General features: G+C 45.3%; 1 protein-coding gene across 1 annotated transcript in view; it reads right to left on the minus strand.

Annotated features, from left to right (window-relative positions):
* LOC140426642 (uncharacterized) overlaps positions 1 to 7,867 on the minus strand; it is a 194,610-nt gene extending 186,743 nt beyond the window's left edge. Inside the window, exon 1 of the mRNA XM_072511705.1 lies at positions 7,563 to 7,867. Within this exon, the coding sequence (XP_072367806.1) occupies positions 7,563 to 7,626 (64 nt within the window). The 5' untranslated portion in view covers positions 7,627 to 7,867. The remainder of the gene's footprint in view (positions 1 to 7,562) is intronic.
* Positions 7,868 to 19,816: the final 11,949 nt, after the last annotated feature.

Below are 19,816 nucleotides of genomic sequence, written 5' to 3' on the forward strand. Positions count from 1 at the left end.
AACAGTTCCTTAAGAAAGCGCTCGACAGTCGTGAGGATACATATCTTACGCTCTTCAGCTACCGTTCGGCAACGCTAGTCAATGGCCTCTCGCCTGCTCAAATGTTGATGACCAGGCAACTACAAACAACTCTACCTCGTTTTCCTCATCAGCCCGTGAACCACTCGTTAACAAGACAATTGACCTCCGAGAAAAGGAGGCAGAAGAGGTTCTATAATCAGTCTGCCAAAAGACTTCAGCCTCTGCAGCCAGTGGATACGGTGAGAGTAGAAGACTCCAAAAGCAATGGATGGTCTAAACAGGCAAAGGTATTGCAACAAGCAGGTCCAAACTCATATCTCATTATTATGGATGAAGGTGCGGTCTTGAGAAGGAAGAGAAGAGCTTTGCTCAAAGTACGGCAACCGTTTGTGATGCAACCACTAGAAGTAGTCCTAAAACATCTGAAGAACATACAGAACCAACACAAGAGGATGTCACGGCGACACATGAAGAACATCAAACGCAATTAACAAATGTTAAAAAAAGATGAAGAACCTATGCCAGTTCAGCAGACACGGAGAAGATCCACAAGAATAAGACGCAAGCCAGAAAGACTGAACTTGTAATCAACTGTAAAGTAAAAAAGATATCTGTATATGTGTATAGTTATGCATCATGATAAAATGTAAAAAGTAATTTAATGCTTGTGAATAATTTTCTTTTACAAAGAAAAGGGGATGTGATGATATGCATATGGCAAGTCAGAAATAGAATGTTGTGCATGACCTCCGACCACTAGGTGGCATTATAAATCCATCACGTGACCCTGTGATCTGGGAGTTGGTCGTGCTGGGGGATAGACGTATTTGCAGTAGTTCCACAATAGTTGTTTAGTGTTAGTTGTTTATCATGCAGTTGTTCTACAATAAATTATTTTGAACTACATGTTCTGTAGCTCATCATTCACTTTGGCCAGTCTGCAGAACACTACACCCTCCATCCCCCAGCAACATGTGAACACCTTCTCTTCCATCAATTCTCCAGAGGGCAACACAGTTATGTTCAAACAGACCATCAACAGTGGGAGGGTCTGGTTTTATAGTGATCCTACTCAAAAGAAACCTTGGATTATCAATACATCAGTCATTCCCAGAGCACTGTCCCTCCCTTAAATTAGCCACCAACTCCTCAGACCTGGGGCTGAGCCTGGAAGCTTCTTGAGCCACTCACAACCACATCAACATATGCCATCACCCAGAGTGAGCAGGGGAGCTGCTTGGAGATAAACGTCTGTTCACAACTGCTCTGGAGGATGATGCTGCAGCAAACCTGCCACTTGGTGTCACTGTATCCCAATCAAGATCACACACCTGTAGACAATACTCTAAAATATACGAAGACACTTGGAGGAGCTGCTGATTCTAAAGCATCAATCAGTGTTCAAACTTACAGAAAAGTAGTTATAACCTTGAACCCTTCTGTTCACACCAGGAGTGTGGCGTTGAAATCACATCAGAAAGTCTTCAGTCAATATACACAATTAGGGTGAAAACATTTTTAACTCCATCATGTGCTCACAGAATTCTTGCTTTACCAATTTTCTCTCCTTCTGAAGGCCCCGAATCCCAAGTGTCGGTTTAACAACAAGGGTTGGTCAACCACAGCTACCTCAATAAAAGGAGTCATTATTCATAACTGAGCTTCAGCCATGAGTGCTGGCAATTGATTTAACCTTAGAGGAAATCACAACCAAACTTGATCCTGTTCTCACCCAAATAAATTTGCACTCTTTCCAGCTTGGACCATTGGATTGTGATCAGCTGTGGGAACCCTGGCCGACCTTCCCTTCATTCAAGCAACTCAAAAAAGTTGTTGAAACGATATTTCCATGGCTGATGCCAATTCAGTAAATGAAGACCAAAGATTAAAACTTACTGGACGACATAGCTGAGCTACAGGATCAACTCTTTGTGAAATCAATGGAGCAACTTCAGAATCCATACAAAGTGTGTTCAAAAGTGCACATTTCTTGCTCGGGTCTATTATATCCACTAGAATTACTTACTGAAATTATTTCCAACATGCCTGGGTTCAGAAACCCATACCGAACTGGAGTTCTTGTTAATTGCAGAATGGTTTCCCCTGAATCTTTCCTCTCTTCCCCGATATGGACCAACTCTTTCCCTCTTCCTGACAATCTAAAAGTTGCCAACTCTGGAGAGCAAACTCCAAGGGAGAAAACAACACCATTCAACAAACATACGTTTGTTTAGAAAGACACTTGATTACGAGAGGGAACACTGTACCTCCCTACCCCAAGGGCATTGAGTCTTATTGCAGCATACTCATTGTTGTCCCAGCTGAGATCAATTTACTGAATGTAGATGATTAAAATTAAATTGGGACTCTTCCTGGTCTGAATAGCTCAATACTACACCACATGCTTAATTTACCAGCTGAGTCATTTGGGAACGGCTGAAATATTTTTGGTGGTCAAACGTTGCGCTTTGTAATGCTGCCATTTTGGGATTGGTATTATAGTCAATTCTTGACTTAGCACCAATCACTAGTTCTCACAATTCTCTTGCCCCTCACTCATGCCACTTGGCTCTTTCCTATATTCCTGCCCCTCTCACCGATTGTCGAATATTCTGCACAACATTCGACAGCAAGGTTTGGTGAAGATTTTGCCTGTTCAGAAAGCACATTCAAGTTTCAGCCCATTATATCTCTATCGGGAAATTATTTCCCAAGTTGAAACAGATCGACACCAATCACTTCCCAATGGGCCAGACTTCAAGCTAGGGTCCATTTCAAATTAATTAGTTCTGGCTTGGGACTTTCTGCTGCCACTTTCACAAGAGCATCGCTTAGTGAGAGAAACCAATGGTAGGCCTGAAGGAGAGCAAAGTACTAATGACCCATGATCCATATCCCACACCTAAAAGCAAAAACCAGCTCACCAAGATGAAAAAAAAAGTTTCTGAAGGGCAGTTTATCCTCTTATTCAGTTTGGTAGTCAGTATTATTTTGACAAATAGACAGGACAGATCATTGCATCCCCCAATCGAAGAATTGGGAAAGAACAGTGATGAGAACTGGCACCGACAATAACCCTCCTTCCCAAATCTATGCCTGGAAATGTGCTTCTTTAACCAAATTACAAACATCATCTCAACCACTGAGGAAGTTTATTCCACCAATATGAATTGTAAAAATTAACTTTAGGATAATGTGCTACATATGTTTGTATATAATGGTGGTTTCCACTTCAAAGGAATCACTACAAATTTCCTTCCTGTAATTCACTGATTGGTGAGATCAGTTTGTATTGATGCATTCAAATACAAATTACATAGCTTTCTTCCAGAAAGTAACATTTCAGAATGCACTGTATGAATAATGAGACATGATTGGAGAGGCAAACAGTGAATGGATTTGTGGTTCCCACCACTGGGGTTTTCCTCATATCATGTCTGGTCCTGTTATCAGCCAATTGATAAACATTTATGATTATCCTACAAGCATTATCGCTGGATAGTGCAACTACATGGCAGAAGGTGGGAATAGAAGAACCTTGATCTTTTTGTACAGCAATTCCCATGTCCCTGTGTAACTGGCATCTTTCAGTTCTGGAGATTGCAACAGGGTGAGAGAAAAAATGTGTCATGGAAATACTCTGTGAGGCTACTTTCTGGTGTTTACCAAGGTAGACAACATGAGCCCTGGTCCAATACTTGCCTATTCCATCAAATTTTTCTGCCTCTTGATGTATTCCCACCAATTTTTCAAGGCACTAATCACCAACCGCACCTTCCCTAAATGAATCCTGAGAAATATGTCCATGGGCGGCATGGGACCCGGATTCAATTCCAGCCTTGGGTGATTGTGAATTTTGCATATTCTCCTAGTGCCCGTGTGGGTTTCCTCCGGGTGCTCCAGTTTCCTCCCACAGTCCAAAGGTGAGCTGGTTAGGTGGATTGGCCATGCTAAATTTTCCCTTCGTGTCCAAAGGTTAGGTGGGGTTGAGTGGATGGAGAGTGGGTCTAGGTAGGGTGCTCTTTCAAAGGATTGGTGCAGACCCGATGGACAAATGGCCTACTTCTGAACTGTCGGAGGTTGTGCAGCACATGATGTACAAACTTGCCTTATATATGTGTTGGGTTTGTTGGTTTGAGAATTTCCTGTTCTGGCCCACTAAATGCACTGAGCCAATTAAATAATTATTATGAGACACCAGTATTGAAGGAAATGTGATAATTTATGTAGGGGGCTGGATATAGGACCAAAAACAATAGTGCTGATAAATGTTATATGCACATGACAAATGGTGATACTGAGTGGTCAGCGTTGAGATCGTTATGCTTAAAATAAATATCTATGATCACAATGTTATTATCATAGAATTTACAGTGCAGGAGGCCATTCGGCCCATCTAGTCTGCACCAGCTCTTGGAAAGAGCACCCTACCCAAGGTCAACACCTCCACCCCATCCCCACAACCCCACCCAACACGAAGGGCAATTTATCATGGCCAATCCACCTAACCTGCACATCTTTGGACTGTGGGAGGAAACCGGAGCACCCGGAGGAAACCCACGCACACACGGGGAGGATGTGCAGACTCCGCACAGACAGTGACCCAAGCCGGAATCGAACCTGGGACCCTGGAGCTGTGAAGCAATTGTGCGATCCACAATGCTACCGTGCTGCTCAGTCTCATGGCTCTCCTAACAACCCCAGTGCCCCAGCTGTCTGCTATTGATGGGTGCTCCAAGTACTTTATTAAACAAATCCCTTCACCAGTGTATCCTAAAATAATTAACAAACATACATTATCTGCAAGTATGGCAAAACACCACAACTCAAAGCCTGCAAGCTTGCTGAAGTAATAAGCTATCTGAAGAGACATATTAAAGCAAAAAAAAAAACTGAGGGGATAGTCTGCAACTCTTAAGCCTTTTCCCATTTGCTTTTGAAGAAACAGATCATCCTACAGAGAGTAGGATCTTTTTAGTATCTAACTTGCTTGTTGCAATGGTTACATGTCTGGCTTACACACTGCTCAAGAGCACAGCTTACTAACTGTAATGATGATTCCATAGTGTTTGGCCACACTTATGTGAAATGCAATCGCCAACCTGTACCGAGAATGCATTCAGCGTGAACCAAACACAGAACATGTCCAAACCATTGCAGAAATAGACAAACTGCAGGAGTGTCAAACCTGATCCTCCTTTTCACACACATTCCTACAATTACAAAGCAAGCATCGCTGAAGAGGCTAATTGATGGACTACTTCCTGTATGTTGCCCTTCACTCACCTACAAATGTTATAACTGGACTTTATTCATGATACACCTTCTCAGGCTAACAGATTAATTGCAAAGTAACTTGCATTAAAAAAACGGTAAAAATAGGCAAACGTAACAATGATGAAGTAACAAAAATAGACAAATTTAGCAAGTTACAGGGAGGTAAGGATATTAAAAGGAAGGATAATGCTTAATTAAAATGGCAAACCATTAACACCTTTCTTACATTACAGACACTTCAGTACATTTTCTCACTTTGAAAAAGCAGGTGAAATAAATCGGTCAACTTGGCTGGAAAATAAAGGATGGTCTACAATATATCTTTTTATTGTTGTTGACCATCTAATGGAATTAAACACCCCACCTAACTCAGCATGGTCTATGACTTGCTGTCCCTTGTTGAGGATTGTGTTTGGAATTACTGCCATGCTGGACCAAACAGTAGCGAATATTCAAATCCCAACCCTCACTAAAGGGTTTCCTTTCTTCACAGTAGCCCGATGATCCTGATTTAGGCCAAGCAACTCAACACAATTTGGAAACATGGATAACACCTAAGTGTTCATTTCCACAACAGTCACTAAAGTAAATCATTACATCAAGTGCTCCAATGACGTGATAGGATGCTGCACAAACACAAGTGTGGCTTTCTTATTTCAGTGAATGGTGCATTTACTGGCAGCACAGGGAGTTTCCACAAATGCTCATTTCAGTTTTTGCAGGGTTTTTTTTTGTAAAGCATTTTATGTAGCCCAACCCATTCGACAGCATCAAAGCACTCACGTTTTGACAAAAGTGAAATCAGTGTTTCAGCATGTGGGGCATGTGCGTGTCTGTGTCTCTCGGTGTGGAGTCAAATAGCATTTCAGACCCGTGACCCAATACATCAAACATGCACTGTTCAAACCTATGCAGCAAAAACCATGGACTCCAAACAGAAACTACTGGAAAAAAACAGATGTTGCTGCCTCAATGCAAGAAAAACAATGCACAGGTGGAACCGAACAAAACGTTCACCTCCACTGAACACTAAACAATGCCATCGCAACACAACTGGGCACAAGGCGTCCACCACCTCTTCTTAAAAAGCCACAAAAGTCAACATCGCTCACAACTATTAATGAATGGAGCTTCCTCGCAGGCTGGATCGTGACAGAAACTGATGCCATGCAGCCCCCGCCACCCCCCCCCCCCCCCCCCGGAACAAGCCCGTTTCTTCTCACACAGTAAAACCTTTCAACACACCAGTTCTCTGAAACATGAATCATCAGTCTTTTGACTAATAACATTTCCACATTGTCACCCGGACCGGGCGATCTTTCAGTTCCCTTCCTGGCACCAACAAATTTTGATGGTTATTACATTTTTTTTAAAAACAGAAGGCTTCTTGGGGGGGGGGGGGGGGGGAAGAAGCACAGTTGTCAATGCAGAGAGAAATGAAAACAAGCCAGGCGCAGTCCCAATCCAGATGTGGAACCGCTGCCAAAGTTTTTTTGTTTAAGGATCGCTTTTGAATTCTTCCATCGCGCGAATAACGCAAAAAGTTTTGCCAGAACTTTAACCAAGGTTATATGCTATTGGGCAAAAGTTAATATATGGATGATATGGGGATTGGGGGGGGGGGGGGGGCATCGCATACTGGTCGAGTGTGGGATGGGCACCAGGTCCCTTCTCACAATTAGTTCTCCCCTTAAACCGAAACTTTTTTTTCAGTCCCTGGTCTGTCGCAGTTTTTAAGATGGGGAAAATGGGTGGCGGAGTTCATTTTGGATGTTAAGAATCTGCCACTCGAGTGGAAAGAGAGAGAGTGAGAAAACTTTTAATCAACTCCTCCAGCAGTCTGATGACTGGATGGAGGGAAATATTAACAATGGGGAATGAGTTTGTGGCAAGGTTCCTTCAGCTTGGAGTCCAGAAGCGCGCTGAATGATCATCAAAAGTTTACTGAACTTTCCAGATCATTTGCCCGCGACTATTGCGGGCATTCAGAGATTTTTTTTAAATTTTCTTTAAGTTCCCACCACCACCTCAAAAAACGTTTTAAGCACACAGGTTAGGAAAGGTTGCGATGGCAATCGGTCTTACATGGCAGTGGAAGTGATTTTTGTTTTTAAAAAAAAAAATCCTCCCTGATTTCTCGGTGACTTTTACCGCGATGAAAGTTTGTCAGAAGTTGAGGGAAGGCGGGGAAAGAGAGCCCGACTCCAAGGAGCCCAGGGTGGGTGGTCGCCCGCTCAACATCTCCCTCCCCTCCCCTCACCTACCTCCACACACAGCAACTACCCCCAGGACGCCCCACAGATTCCTCCACAAGCGGCTGGCTCCCATCTCTCGGCAGGTCTCCCTCCTGTCAACCAACAACTCCTCATAGAAACCGCCAGGACACAAGGAGGAAAACTTTTTTTTTTCTTCTTTTGTCTTTTTTCCCCCACACAGAAAAAAAACCCCACACGAAAACGTTTAACTTAAAGTTGCGGGGACTGTGCAGCGCGGCCGCCGGCCCCGAACGCTCCAACTCCAAACTTGGCCGACATTGGAAAGGAGCAATGAGTAACTTTCCGAGACCGCCTCACCCGCGTTCACTCACTCCTCCGCCAGCCGCTGAGTCCCCGCCTCCTTCCCCCAACTCCAGCACCGCCCTCTGTCCCGCACCCCCTCCCCAACCCAGATACCAAACTCATCCTATCTTTCATTTCTTCAAATCGGAGGAATTAATTAGTACCCCCACCCCCGCCACAGAGATATTTAATTATTTTGTTTTCAAGTAGTTTTTTTTGTAAAATGTGTCAATTATTTCAGAAGTCAAGCAAGAACTTCAATCCCCCCTCCCCTTCTCCCATTCATCTCTTCAGTTCGAAAAAGCAGAATTGTTCGTAGTTTGAGGTGATGCATAGAAATAAGTTTTTGAAAGTTTTGTTTTAGTTTCTTTGGGAATGGAATTAAGCAACAACAACTTACACAAGGCTTTATATGTAATGAACCGTCCCAAGGCACCTCTCAGGGACATTAATTAATGTGGGCAGCATGGTAGCACAGTAGTTAGCACTGTTGCTTCACAGCACCAAGTTGCCAGGTTCGATTCCCAGCTTGGGTCACGGTCTGTGTGGAGTCTGCACATTCTCCCCTTGTCTGTGTGGGTTTCCTCTGGGTGCTCCGGTTTCCTCCCACGAGTCCCGAAAGACGTGCTATTAGGCAATTTGGACATTCTGAATTCTCCCTCTGTGACCCAAACAGACGCCGGAATGTGGCAACTAGGGGATTTTCACAGTAATTTCATTGCAGTGTTGATGTAAGCCTACTTGTGACACTAAAGATAATTATAAATTATTATAAGTATAACAGACATTGGTCAGAAGGCCCAAAGCTGGGTCGAAGCAGTAAGCTTTGAGGAGTGCCTTAAAGGAGGAAAGCAAGGCAGAGAGGTGCAGGGATGAAAGTCAGTCAAGAGAATGCATGGCTGCCATTGGTACAGATATTAAAATTGAGGATGTGCAAGAGGCCAGCATTAAAAGAGCACAGATGCTCAAGGGCTGTGGGGCTGAGAAGATTAAAAAGACAAAGAAGGCCCAGACCACAGAGATGTTGCTTCACGGCAAGCCCGTAGGTGAGCGAACCACAGGGGTGATGGGGAAGGGGATTTGCTGCGAGTTAACATACATGCAGCAGATATTTGGATGACCTCAAGTTCACAGGGGGTGGAACGTGGGAGTCCAGTCAGCAATGTATTGGAATAGATGGATCTGGAGGTAACAAAGGCATATAGATGAATGTTTCAGCAGCAGATGAACTGACCCAGGGGTGGAGTCAGGTGATGCTATGGAGATGGAAATAGGCGGTCTTTGTGATGGCACGAACATGAGGTCAGAAACACATCTCGGAATCAAATGCAACACCAAGGTTGCAAACAGCTGGCTCACTCTCAAACAGTTATCATTGGGGAAGGATGGATTTGATAGCGAGGGAACAGAGTTTAGAGCTGGGATCAAAAGCACTGTGTACCTTGTACTGCCCTATTATGTATTTTATTTTATATTCATGTACTAAATGATCTGTTTGAGCTGCATGGAGAAAAATACTTTTCACTATACTTTGGTACACGTGACAATAAACAAATCCAAATCCAAACAATGGCTTCAACCTTCCCATATGATCAGCATTGGTTAAGGCATGAAATGTTACTTTAAGTTTTATTTTTTCAACTGGCATATTCGTCTGTGTTTTGTCATGAGGGTACACTTTACATAATTTGGTGCTCATCCTTCTTCCTGTCACCGAACTGAATTACTTGTATCAGAACAGGAGTCAGCCATTCAACGCGTCCTCTCAATTGGATCATGGCTGATCTGCACTTCAACTCTATTTAGCTCCATTTCACTCGATGCCCTAACAAAAATCAGCCAACTTCAATCTTTGAAGCTCCAATTGATCCCCAGTCTTTTGGGAAGGAGACTCCACATTTCGAGGACCCACTATCTTTACAATAGCGTCAGGTTTGAATGTGCAGCAAACACAATAACTACCAAAGCTAGATGGGCTCGGAATGATCCATCCAACATTTCCTGCTCCTGAGATCTTGCTGTGTGCCACATAATGACAGTGATTCCCTATGAAAAAGAAAATCATTGCACCTATCTTTTTGGGGCATTTCTGTGAGAAACTTAATGGGTGCCAGAAAACAGTCACATCCTTTCATTTCCAAGCTGCTGGGACCATGGGAATGTGATTTTAATGGGATGCAATTGACTAAGGATATATCCTTTAATGTTATGAAATTTTAATTACACAGTCCCCATGACTTCCTCAGGTGCTTTGCAGCCAATGAAGACATTTTGAAATGCTGCCATGGCAACCAGAAAATCGGCTTATTTCTTGATCAAAGTGGGAACGTTGCCCGGAACACAAGGAGAACTTTCTACTCTAAAAGGAGGCAAATCCTGCATTCTGGATCCTGTTACCTAATGGGACATCTTGTTACATGTGCTCAAAGATTTGCAGGTCGAGAATCCAGTAATTCAGTCAGATGAAGACTCATGACCCTGAATAAACATCATCCTTGAATCGAGAGGCAGCAATGACTGTACCATTGGATCTTTTGCATCAACTTGGGTAGGCAGTGGCATCGTGGTATTGTCACTATTCAATAATCCAGGGACATAGTGTAATTCTTAGGGGACCCGGGTTTGAATTCCACCACGACAGATGGTGAAATTCAAACTCAATAAAATATCTGGAATTAAAAGTCTAATGACGACCATGAAACCATTGTCAATTGTTGTAAAAACCCAAGTGGTTCACTAATTTCCTTTAGGGAAGCAAACCTTAGAGAAGCAAATGTTAGGCAAGCCATCCTTACCTGGTCTGCCCTACAGCAATGTGGCTGACTCTTAAATGCCCTCTGAAATGGCCTAGCAAGCCACTCAGTTGTATTCAACTGCTGCAAAGAAAACACAAAGGAATGAAACCAGACGGACCAACTGGCAACAACCTTGATACTGGATATGATTATGGCAAACACAGCCCAGTCGAACTTGCAAAGTCCCCTTTACTAACATTGAGGGGGGGAATTGTGCCAAAATTTGGGAGAGCTGTCTCACAAACTCGTCAAGCAACATCTTGATATAGTCATATTCATAGAATCATATCTTACAAATAATATCCCAGACATCACCATCACTATTCCTGGGTATGGCCTGTCTCACCAGCAGGACAGATCTAACAGAGGTGGCGGCACAGTATTAAGTAGTCGGGAGGGATTGCCCTGGTAGTTCTCAACATCAACCCTGGACCCCATGAAGTCTCACAGCACCAAGTCAAACATCGGCAAGGAAACTTTCTGTTGATTACCACGTACTGTCCCCCCTCACCTGATGAATCAGTACTCCTCCACGTTGAACACCACTTGGAGGAAGCACTGAAGGTGGCAAGGGTTCAGAATGTACTCTGGGTGGGGGACTTCAATGCCAATCACCAAGTGGCTCAGTTGTACCACCACAGACTTAACTAGCGTGTCCTAAAGGACAGGGACAGGGACTGCGGCAGGTGAGGGAACTAACAAGAGGGAAAACATATTTCACCTCATCCTCACCAATCTGTCTGCCCCAGGTGCATCTGTCCATGGCAGTATCGGCAGGAGTGACCACTGCATAGTCCTTGTGGAGACAAAGTCTTGTCTTCACATTGAGGATACCTTCCAATGTCATTCTAAATGGTATAGACTTCGAACAGATCCAGCAATGCAACACTGGGGTCCATGAGGCGCTGTGGGCCATTAGCAGCAGCAGAATCGTACTCAAACACAATCTATAATGTCATAGTGTGGCATATCTTCCACTCTACTGCTACCACCAAGCCAGGAGATCAAAACTGGTTCAATGAAGAGTGTAGGAGGGCATGCCAGGAGCAACACCAAGCATACCTAAAATTTAGGTGTCAACCTGGTGAAGAGGAGGTTTGGTTGATCCATGGTGCTTGCGCTCGAATGCTGTATTGCATGCTCATCAACGGATGAGGCATCTAATGTCGGCATACTTTTAGACGCTTTCAAAGTTGCAAGCAAGTTTACGACTTCAGGAGTGATCTGCAAACCCTTGCATTCCGGTATCTTAGCTGGATCAATGTCCTCAATGTTAGGCATTACATCTTCACTTTGTGTTTTAGTCTCAATTAGTGGCTCATCCTCATCTGATATAATGGCACATACTTCATCTGTTATTATAGAACTGCACAAAAATGTATCCATCTGTTCTTGGTGCAAGTTTTTTTCATGTTGACTGATCCTGTTTGGTTCACTGCTGGACATAAAAAACATTGCCTCGCAAAGTGATTTGACCTGCCACACTTGGAACACACCTTCCCAAATGCTGGACATTGTGGCGGCCCATGTTGATTGTCGCATTGCTGGCACAAAATTGCAGATCCGATCGGCCGTTTAAAATGGTCGCCCGCAACGTTTCTTATTGGAATGTATCACTAAGCTTATGGCGCTGGCATCTTCTTCCACATTGGCTAGCTCGCTTGCACGACAAATTTTGCTAGCGTATTCTATTGAATATTGTCTCACGTACATTATCATTCGATATCCCGAACACTATCTGATCTTGGATCATTGCTGACTTTAACGTACCAAAATTGCACAACTGCGCCTTCAATCGCAAGTCGGTTAGAAAACTATCGAAAGATTCGCCTGTCTTTTGAGTACGCATGCGAAAGATATACCGCTCAAACGTTTCATTTCTTTTCGGGGAGCAATGTCGATCAAAGTATTTTATTACATCAAAGATTTTGCTTTCTGCTTCGCTGTTGAATGCAAAGATATTGTAAACTTAGATGGCGTGAGGACCTGTTACCATGAGCAGCAACGCGTTACACCTCTCGTCAGGCTGTGCCTGCAGACCAAGGGCTGCAACATCAAGCTTGAATTGCTGCTTAAAAACACGCCAATTCTCGTCTACATAACTGATGACTTGAAACTGGTGGGGTGCCTTCAAATCTTCCATCTCTAACTTCACAGTCTTTCCGTGCATTGAGTTTCAGTTGCCCATAGTTTACCAGGTAGGTGGAAGAATTTTCTTTTGTCTTTCTTCGGTCTGTTTTGTCCCGTCTTCTCCGTAGTTATTTTCAATTGTTCTACACGCCTGCTACCATGTTATGTTCTGTGTTGTGGCCGTGGTAGAGATGCACACAGAACATCTAGTTCCTTGACTAGAAAGATAGTTTATTAACAAAGTGAACATGTGGAAAGATAACTAACGAGCTATAATACAAACGGGAATGAATAAGTGAATTCTCCTGGAGCTACTTCTATTGCGACTGTCCTCCAGTACGACTTACAACTAACTGCTGGATCTCTCAAGTGGAAAACCGTCCCCACCTGCTGGTCGGAGGTCGTACATCCAACTATATACGTTGCTATACATATGCATATCACTGCAGTGTCCTAGGCCCAACCATCTTCAGCTGCTTCATCAATGACCTTTCTTCTATTATAAGATCAGGGGCGAGATTCTCCGACCCCCCGCCGGGTCGGATAATCGCCGGGGGCTGGCATGAATCCCACCCCTGCCGGCTGCCGAATTCTCTGGCATCGGATATTCGGCGGGGGCGGGAATCCCGCCGCGCCGGTTGGCGCCCCCCGCCCCCCCCCCCCCCCCGGCGATTCTCCGGCCCGGATGGGCCGAAGTCCCACTGCTAGAATGCCTGTCCCGCCGGCGTGGATTAAACCACCTCTCTTACCGGCGGGACAAGGCGGTGCGGGCGGGCTCCGGGGTCCTGAGGGGGGCGCAGAGCAATCTTGCCCCGGGGGGTGCCCCCCACGGTGGCCTGGCCCACGATCGGGGCCCACCGATCCACGGGCGGGCCTGTGCCGTGGGGACACTCTTTTCCTTCCGCCTTCACCACGGTCTCCACCATGGCAGAGGCGGAAGAGACTCCCTCCACTGCGCATGCGCGGGGATGCCGTGAGCGGCCGCTGATGCTCCCGCGCATGCGCCGCCCGGCACTGTCATTTCCGTGCCAGCTGGTGGGGCACCAAAGGCCTTTCCCGCCAGCTGGCGGGGTGGAAATCAGTCCGGCGCGGGCCTAGCCCCTCAAGGTTAGGGCTCGGCCGGTCAAGATGCGGAGGATTCCGCACCTTTGGGGCAGCGCGATGCCGGACAGATTTGCGCCATTTTTGGCGCCAGTCGGCGGACATCGCGCCGATTATGGAGAATTTCGCCCCTGAAGTGAGGATATTTTCAGATGATGGAAAAATGTTCAGCGCCATCCGCCACTACTCAGATAATGAAGCAGTTCATGTCCAAATTCAGCAAGACCTGGACAATATCCAGGACAACTAAGGATGGACAATAAATGTTGACCTAGCCAGTGATGCCCACATCCCATATTATGAATAGTATAGAAAGTTGGCACCCTGCCCAATCAGCACTCTCTCAGCACTGTACTTAAATGTCAACTGAGATATGAAGAGTTGTGCAGGGATGCTCACAGCCTTCTGACTAAGAGGTAGACTGCCCATAACTAAGCCAAGTCGACATATTAGGAAAGGAGAGGTTTTATGCATCTGCATGCTAGATTTTAACTGGACAACTGCCATTGACAATTGATGGAAAAATCAATCATGACTATATGGTGATCTAAGGAGTGTGGTCACGAATTATCAGCCCATTTTACTTCTCTCAGTTTTAACTTTGATTCACTTCAAAATCAAGAGAGGTTGTAAAGCAGGCTGACAAACTGCTGCAACCATACTTCACGTTTTGCACAAAGCTGGAATGTACGCAATTGCCTTCATGAAGAAGCATGTGACAAAGTTTTGCTTAGTTTGTCTGCAAATGCATGATGCAATGGCATAAACCACAGCAAGGGATGACGCTGCAACACACATCACATCCCTTTTTCCTCAAAACAAGCCTGACAAACAATTTTAGTTTTGCACGGACCATGCTATGAAAAGACAGAAAAGTCTGTGACAACAGCAACGCTGAATTCTTTGGTGCTTGCAGGAATCGAGGAAAAACATTTTACTACAAATGAAAGTAAAGTTAAACAACAAAAAAATGTATTTGAAACGCCTGCCTTGTTACCTAATGAACAAAAATCTGTTCTTGCTAACCAGTCACTCCTTTTAATTTAAAGAAATCTCAATAAATTGTTTCCAGTCCTGCAATTTCTCATCTCTCGTTCTCACCTGAGGTACAGTTCCATGAATGTAGATTAGTTCACCCAACAGAACCATCTTCTCACATATGAACCTGGGCGGAGTTAGTAAGCTATCATACTTTAGGTGAGGGCAGAGTTGCAGGAGATTCTCTCCTTAGCTAGTGTCCATATATTTTTTGTTCTTTCATGGAATGTGGCTGTCACCGGCAAGATGTGCATTTGTTGTCTATCTCTACCAGCCCTCGAGAAGGAATCACTGTATTGTGCTCAGACTGAAAGCATTGAAGCCAATTACTGTACTCACCCCCCTCCGCTGCTATAAAGTGATTAAACACAGAGCAAGGGAACATGCCAGAAGTCTTCATGACATTTATAGCTTACTCTCGTATGGAGCACTCATCCAATAAGCCATCCGTGACATTTCAGAGAAAGTCTTAATTTCTCTGGTTCATTAATTACTCTGTTTTTAACCTGTGATTGGGATTGTGGACTGATAATCGTGTTCCAAAGAGATAATTCTATTCTTCGGGAAGGGAGCAGCTACTTCTTGAATTAAAGTGAAAGATAATCCTCAATAGTCATTACCGATATAAAACAATTCTCATCGTCGCCTGTCCCTCAGCCTGCTCTCTGCTCCCCTAAAAGGAGTTCAAATGCATGAGATCAGCACTTTGCTGTTGGAATTAGGTGGTGTCTCGGGTGACAGGATCCTCACTTATTCCCAACATTTTCCTATCATAGAATTTATAGAATTTACAGTGCAGAAGGAGGCCATTCAGCCCATCGAGTCTGCACCGGCCCTTGGAAAGAGCACCCCACCAAGCCCCACATCTCCACCTTATCCCCGTAACCCTGTATCTCCACCTAACCTTTAAGGGCAATTTATCATGGCCAATCCACCTAACCTGCACATCTTTGGACTGTGGGAGGAAACCGGAGCACCCGGAGGAAACCCACGCAGTCATGGGGAGAACGTGCAGACTCCGCACAGACAGTGACCCAAGCCAGGAATCGAACCTGGGACCCTGGAGCTGTGAAGCAACTGTGCTAACCACCATGCTACCGTGCTGCCCTGATCAGTGCAAGCAAATTCCATCTATGGTGTGTGGCACAGGTGGGGTTGCTCTTTCAAGTTCGTATACTTACACCTGAACCTACCCAACACAAATATCAGCTTTACTATCCTCCTGATCACATGGCAGCATCGCCTAAATGAGGATAAGAGCTCACTTTAAATTTTTTGTTAATGTACCAATAACTGTCTTTCCTCCCACTTTTACCACATATACACAGATATCCAATCAGCTTCCTGTTGGCTGAAGAGCTGGCGTAACTGATATTTGACAAGGTCTGAAACCGAGGCACTGGTTGGGTCACCAGGCGGGTAAAGAGAAAAGAAATAAAGAGAGAGAACATGGCTAATAATGCAGAAAAGGAGTTCAAACCCCACCAGGCATTAAGGAAAAATCTGTCTGCTTGACTGGTGTGCTTCATGGAAGGATATCTGCCATTGTTACCTAGTCTGGCCTATACTTGACTCTAACCTCCATCAATGTGACTAATTCTTACCTACACCCCACCTACCCGCCGAAGTGGCGTGACAAGCCATACAGATCCGTGCACCACTAACATCTCCAGACAACTAGAGATGAGCAACAAATGTCGGGTTTGGGATGACTTCTACATCCTGATAATGATTTTTTTTTTTTAAATGTCAGAGAGAAGAAAAGTAAAATGAAATAAAACCCAGGAAGATACCAGTCAAAACATTCATGCCACACATTGAGGGTGTGGATTTAATTCCAAGATTTGAATGATGCTAAAATAGCGCAGCAGTTCTTCATCCAACCACTGGGTGGTGTGTATACAATTATTGTCAGGAATGTGATTTTCAATCTCTTTTCATTCTACGGAACAGTTAGCCAAGTCAGAAAGATGAAGTGCCCCGCAACAATTCACCTTGAAAATAAGGGTTGGGAAATGTTCACTCTTAGTTGTTATGTACGTGTGTACCTCCTGTGCCTGTGAGCTCAGTGTATGTATGCATCTTCACCTCAGGTGAGAATAGGATTGGGATCATTGCAGTCCGCAATCAGGCAGCCCATCGATCCTCAATGTTTAAGCTCACATGTGAAGTGCGGACATTTGAGTGAGATTCTGGAAGGTTACGGGTGCAATGTCATAGCAGAAAGTCAGCATTTTCATGAGAGAAAAGAACACTGGAAAAACAAGTTTAAAAAAAAAAAGAGTGTAATGTCAGCCAAAGTAAGCATGCTTCATGTTCATGGAGTCAGACAGCCCAGAAGGAGGCCATTTGGTCCACCATGCAACATGGTACAGACTAACTCTTTAAAATGTCATCCAAATAAAATCGCACTCTCCTGGCTCTTTCCACACTGCAAGAATATCCATTTGAAATATACAACTGATTCCCAATGGAAGTCCAGGTATCAGGACCATATGGTGTCCCATGATCGCCCCGGAATCTGAAATTCCCCTTCAATGGGGCGGGGCTTCTGCTTAACAAGGAGAGCCCCAACTGCACAAAAACCCCAGCATGGTTGCAGGTAGGAGACACTTAAGAGAGTATTTGAAATGTATTGAAATAAACCTTGTTCGTAAATTTCTGCTATCGCCTATGCTTTCTATTTATCGCGGATTCAACGCTGGTGATGAGGATTCAGTGAAACTGCAGTCGACACCAGTTGCTACGTGCCCGGTCCATCTCGTCTAGGCTTCAGGACGCCCCACTACTAACCACCAAAATGCTGCACTTAGGAAAGCTGCAGCCTTTTAACGCAGGTACAGATAATTGGGGGCAATATGTGGAGCGCATGATTTATTTATTTCAAACAAGTGCGATTAACGGTGATGAGAGACAAACTGTGATATTACTAACGGCTTGCGGAGGGCCTACCTGAAATGTGATAAAGAGCTTGACTCACCTGGACCCCCCCAGATACCTAGCTGTTCGCCGCTATGGTGGCCCTGGTGTGGGACCATTTCGACCCGAAACAACCATTTATCATACAGCGTTTCCGGCTTCACACGGCTGCTCGGGCCCTGGCCGAGTCGGTGAGTGACTTCCTGGCCCGCCTCCAAAGACGTGTGAATTTGGAGCGACTTTGAATGAGACACTGCGGGACCACTTGGTGTGTGGACTCCACAACGGGAATTACTAGCTGAGGCCCACCTGGACCTTCAACGCACGATGGAGACCGCCATCTCCAGGAACTCTGGAACGCTCAATCTGGAACGTCAAAACAAGAGCAAATCACACTAGCTAAGGAGAAATCCCTGTTGCAAGAGCAACAGGCCACAGAGACTGGGAAACAGGAGGCCCCACGAGAATCTACCGACCCGCTACTCGTGACAGGGCTTACTAAGTGGAAGTTGGCGACAGCACCTAGCAGTTACTCCTCTTAGCTATCCAAGAGTGGCGTCCATCCACATCTCCCTGCAAATTAATGGACATCCAATCTGCATGGAACTCTACACTGGGGCAGCAGTGTCGGTAGTCAGTCGCCGTACGTTCAACTGCATTCAGTCTGGTCTTCTATCGCTGACCCTGTTGAACACCAACGTGAGGCGGGCCACTTATACGGGGGAACCACTGACAATAGCAGGCGCTTCCACGGTCCCGGTCGAGTATGGTCAACAGTCTGCAAACCCTCTGGCGGTGTCCAAGGGAGCAGTCCTAGCTTGTTGTGGTGTGACTGGTTACACTGCCTGTGGTTAGATTGGCAGCAGGTGTGCCCCATGCACCCACATGATCCTGAAGGGTTCCAACATGATTTCCGTTGATATTCCAGGATGGCATGGGCACTATAAAAGGAGCTGTAGCCAGAATAAGTGTGGACTCAATGGCTCAACCACACCATTTCCGCACCCAGCCTTATGACTCAAAGTGGACACTGAAATGGACCAGATGAAGAATTTGGGCATCATACACCCGGTGCAGTTTCTCTGACAGGGCACTGCCGCTTATCCTGGTCATGAAACTGGATGGGTCGGTAAGTTTGTGTGGCGACGAGAAGATGATGGTCAGCCATGTGTCATGACTGGACCGTTATCCAGTCCCTAGGATCGCGAAGCTCAGTGTAGGTTGCATGTTTACAAAACCCAACATGACTCATGCTTGCCTCCAGTTGGTCCTGCCCCCAGGTCCAGACACTTCATAGCTGTGAACAAACACAGGGGCCTATATGAATACACCCGACTGTCCTTTTGGGGTTTCCTCCGCGCATGCAATATTCCAGGGCGTAATCGAGAACATTCTGCAAGGCCTACCTTGCATGGCGGTCTATCTAGATGACATCCTGAACACTGGCCCGTCTGACCATGAGCACTAACAAAGCCTGGTTGAGGTGCTGAGGTATTTTGTGGAAGCCGGCGGCTGCCTCCGGTGGGAGAAACGTGTCTTCAACACTGCCAAAGTAATGTATCTCGGCTACCGTGTTGACCGCCATGACTTGCACCCGGTGGAAGAAAGGGTGAAGCAATTCAGCAGGCTGCGAACCAGGTGGCCCCACGGAACTCCGATCATTCATGGGCCTGGTGAATTACTATGGCAACTCCTTCCCAAACCTGGCTCCGACTTTAGCCTCCCTCCATTGTTAAAGTAAGACGTCTTACAACACCAGGTTAAAGTCCAACAGGTTTGTTTTGAATCACTAGCTCAGAGCAGTGCTCCAAAAGCTAGTGATTCAAAACAAACCTGTTGGACTTTAACCTGGTGTTATAAGACATCTTACTGTGCACCCCCCAATCCAATGCCGGTATCTACACTCCACTCTTAAAGAAGGGGCAATACTGGGAGTGTGCCTGGGAGCAGCAGGATGTTTTCATCAAGGTGAAACAA

Source organism: Scyliorhinus torazame, chromosome 7 (assembly GCF_047496885.1).
Source record: "Scyliorhinus torazame isolate Kashiwa2021f chromosome 7, sScyTor2.1, whole genome shotgun sequence".
NCBI classification, from domain to species: domain Eukaryota; kingdom Metazoa; phylum Chordata; class Chondrichthyes; order Carcharhiniformes; family Scyliorhinidae; genus Scyliorhinus; species Scyliorhinus torazame.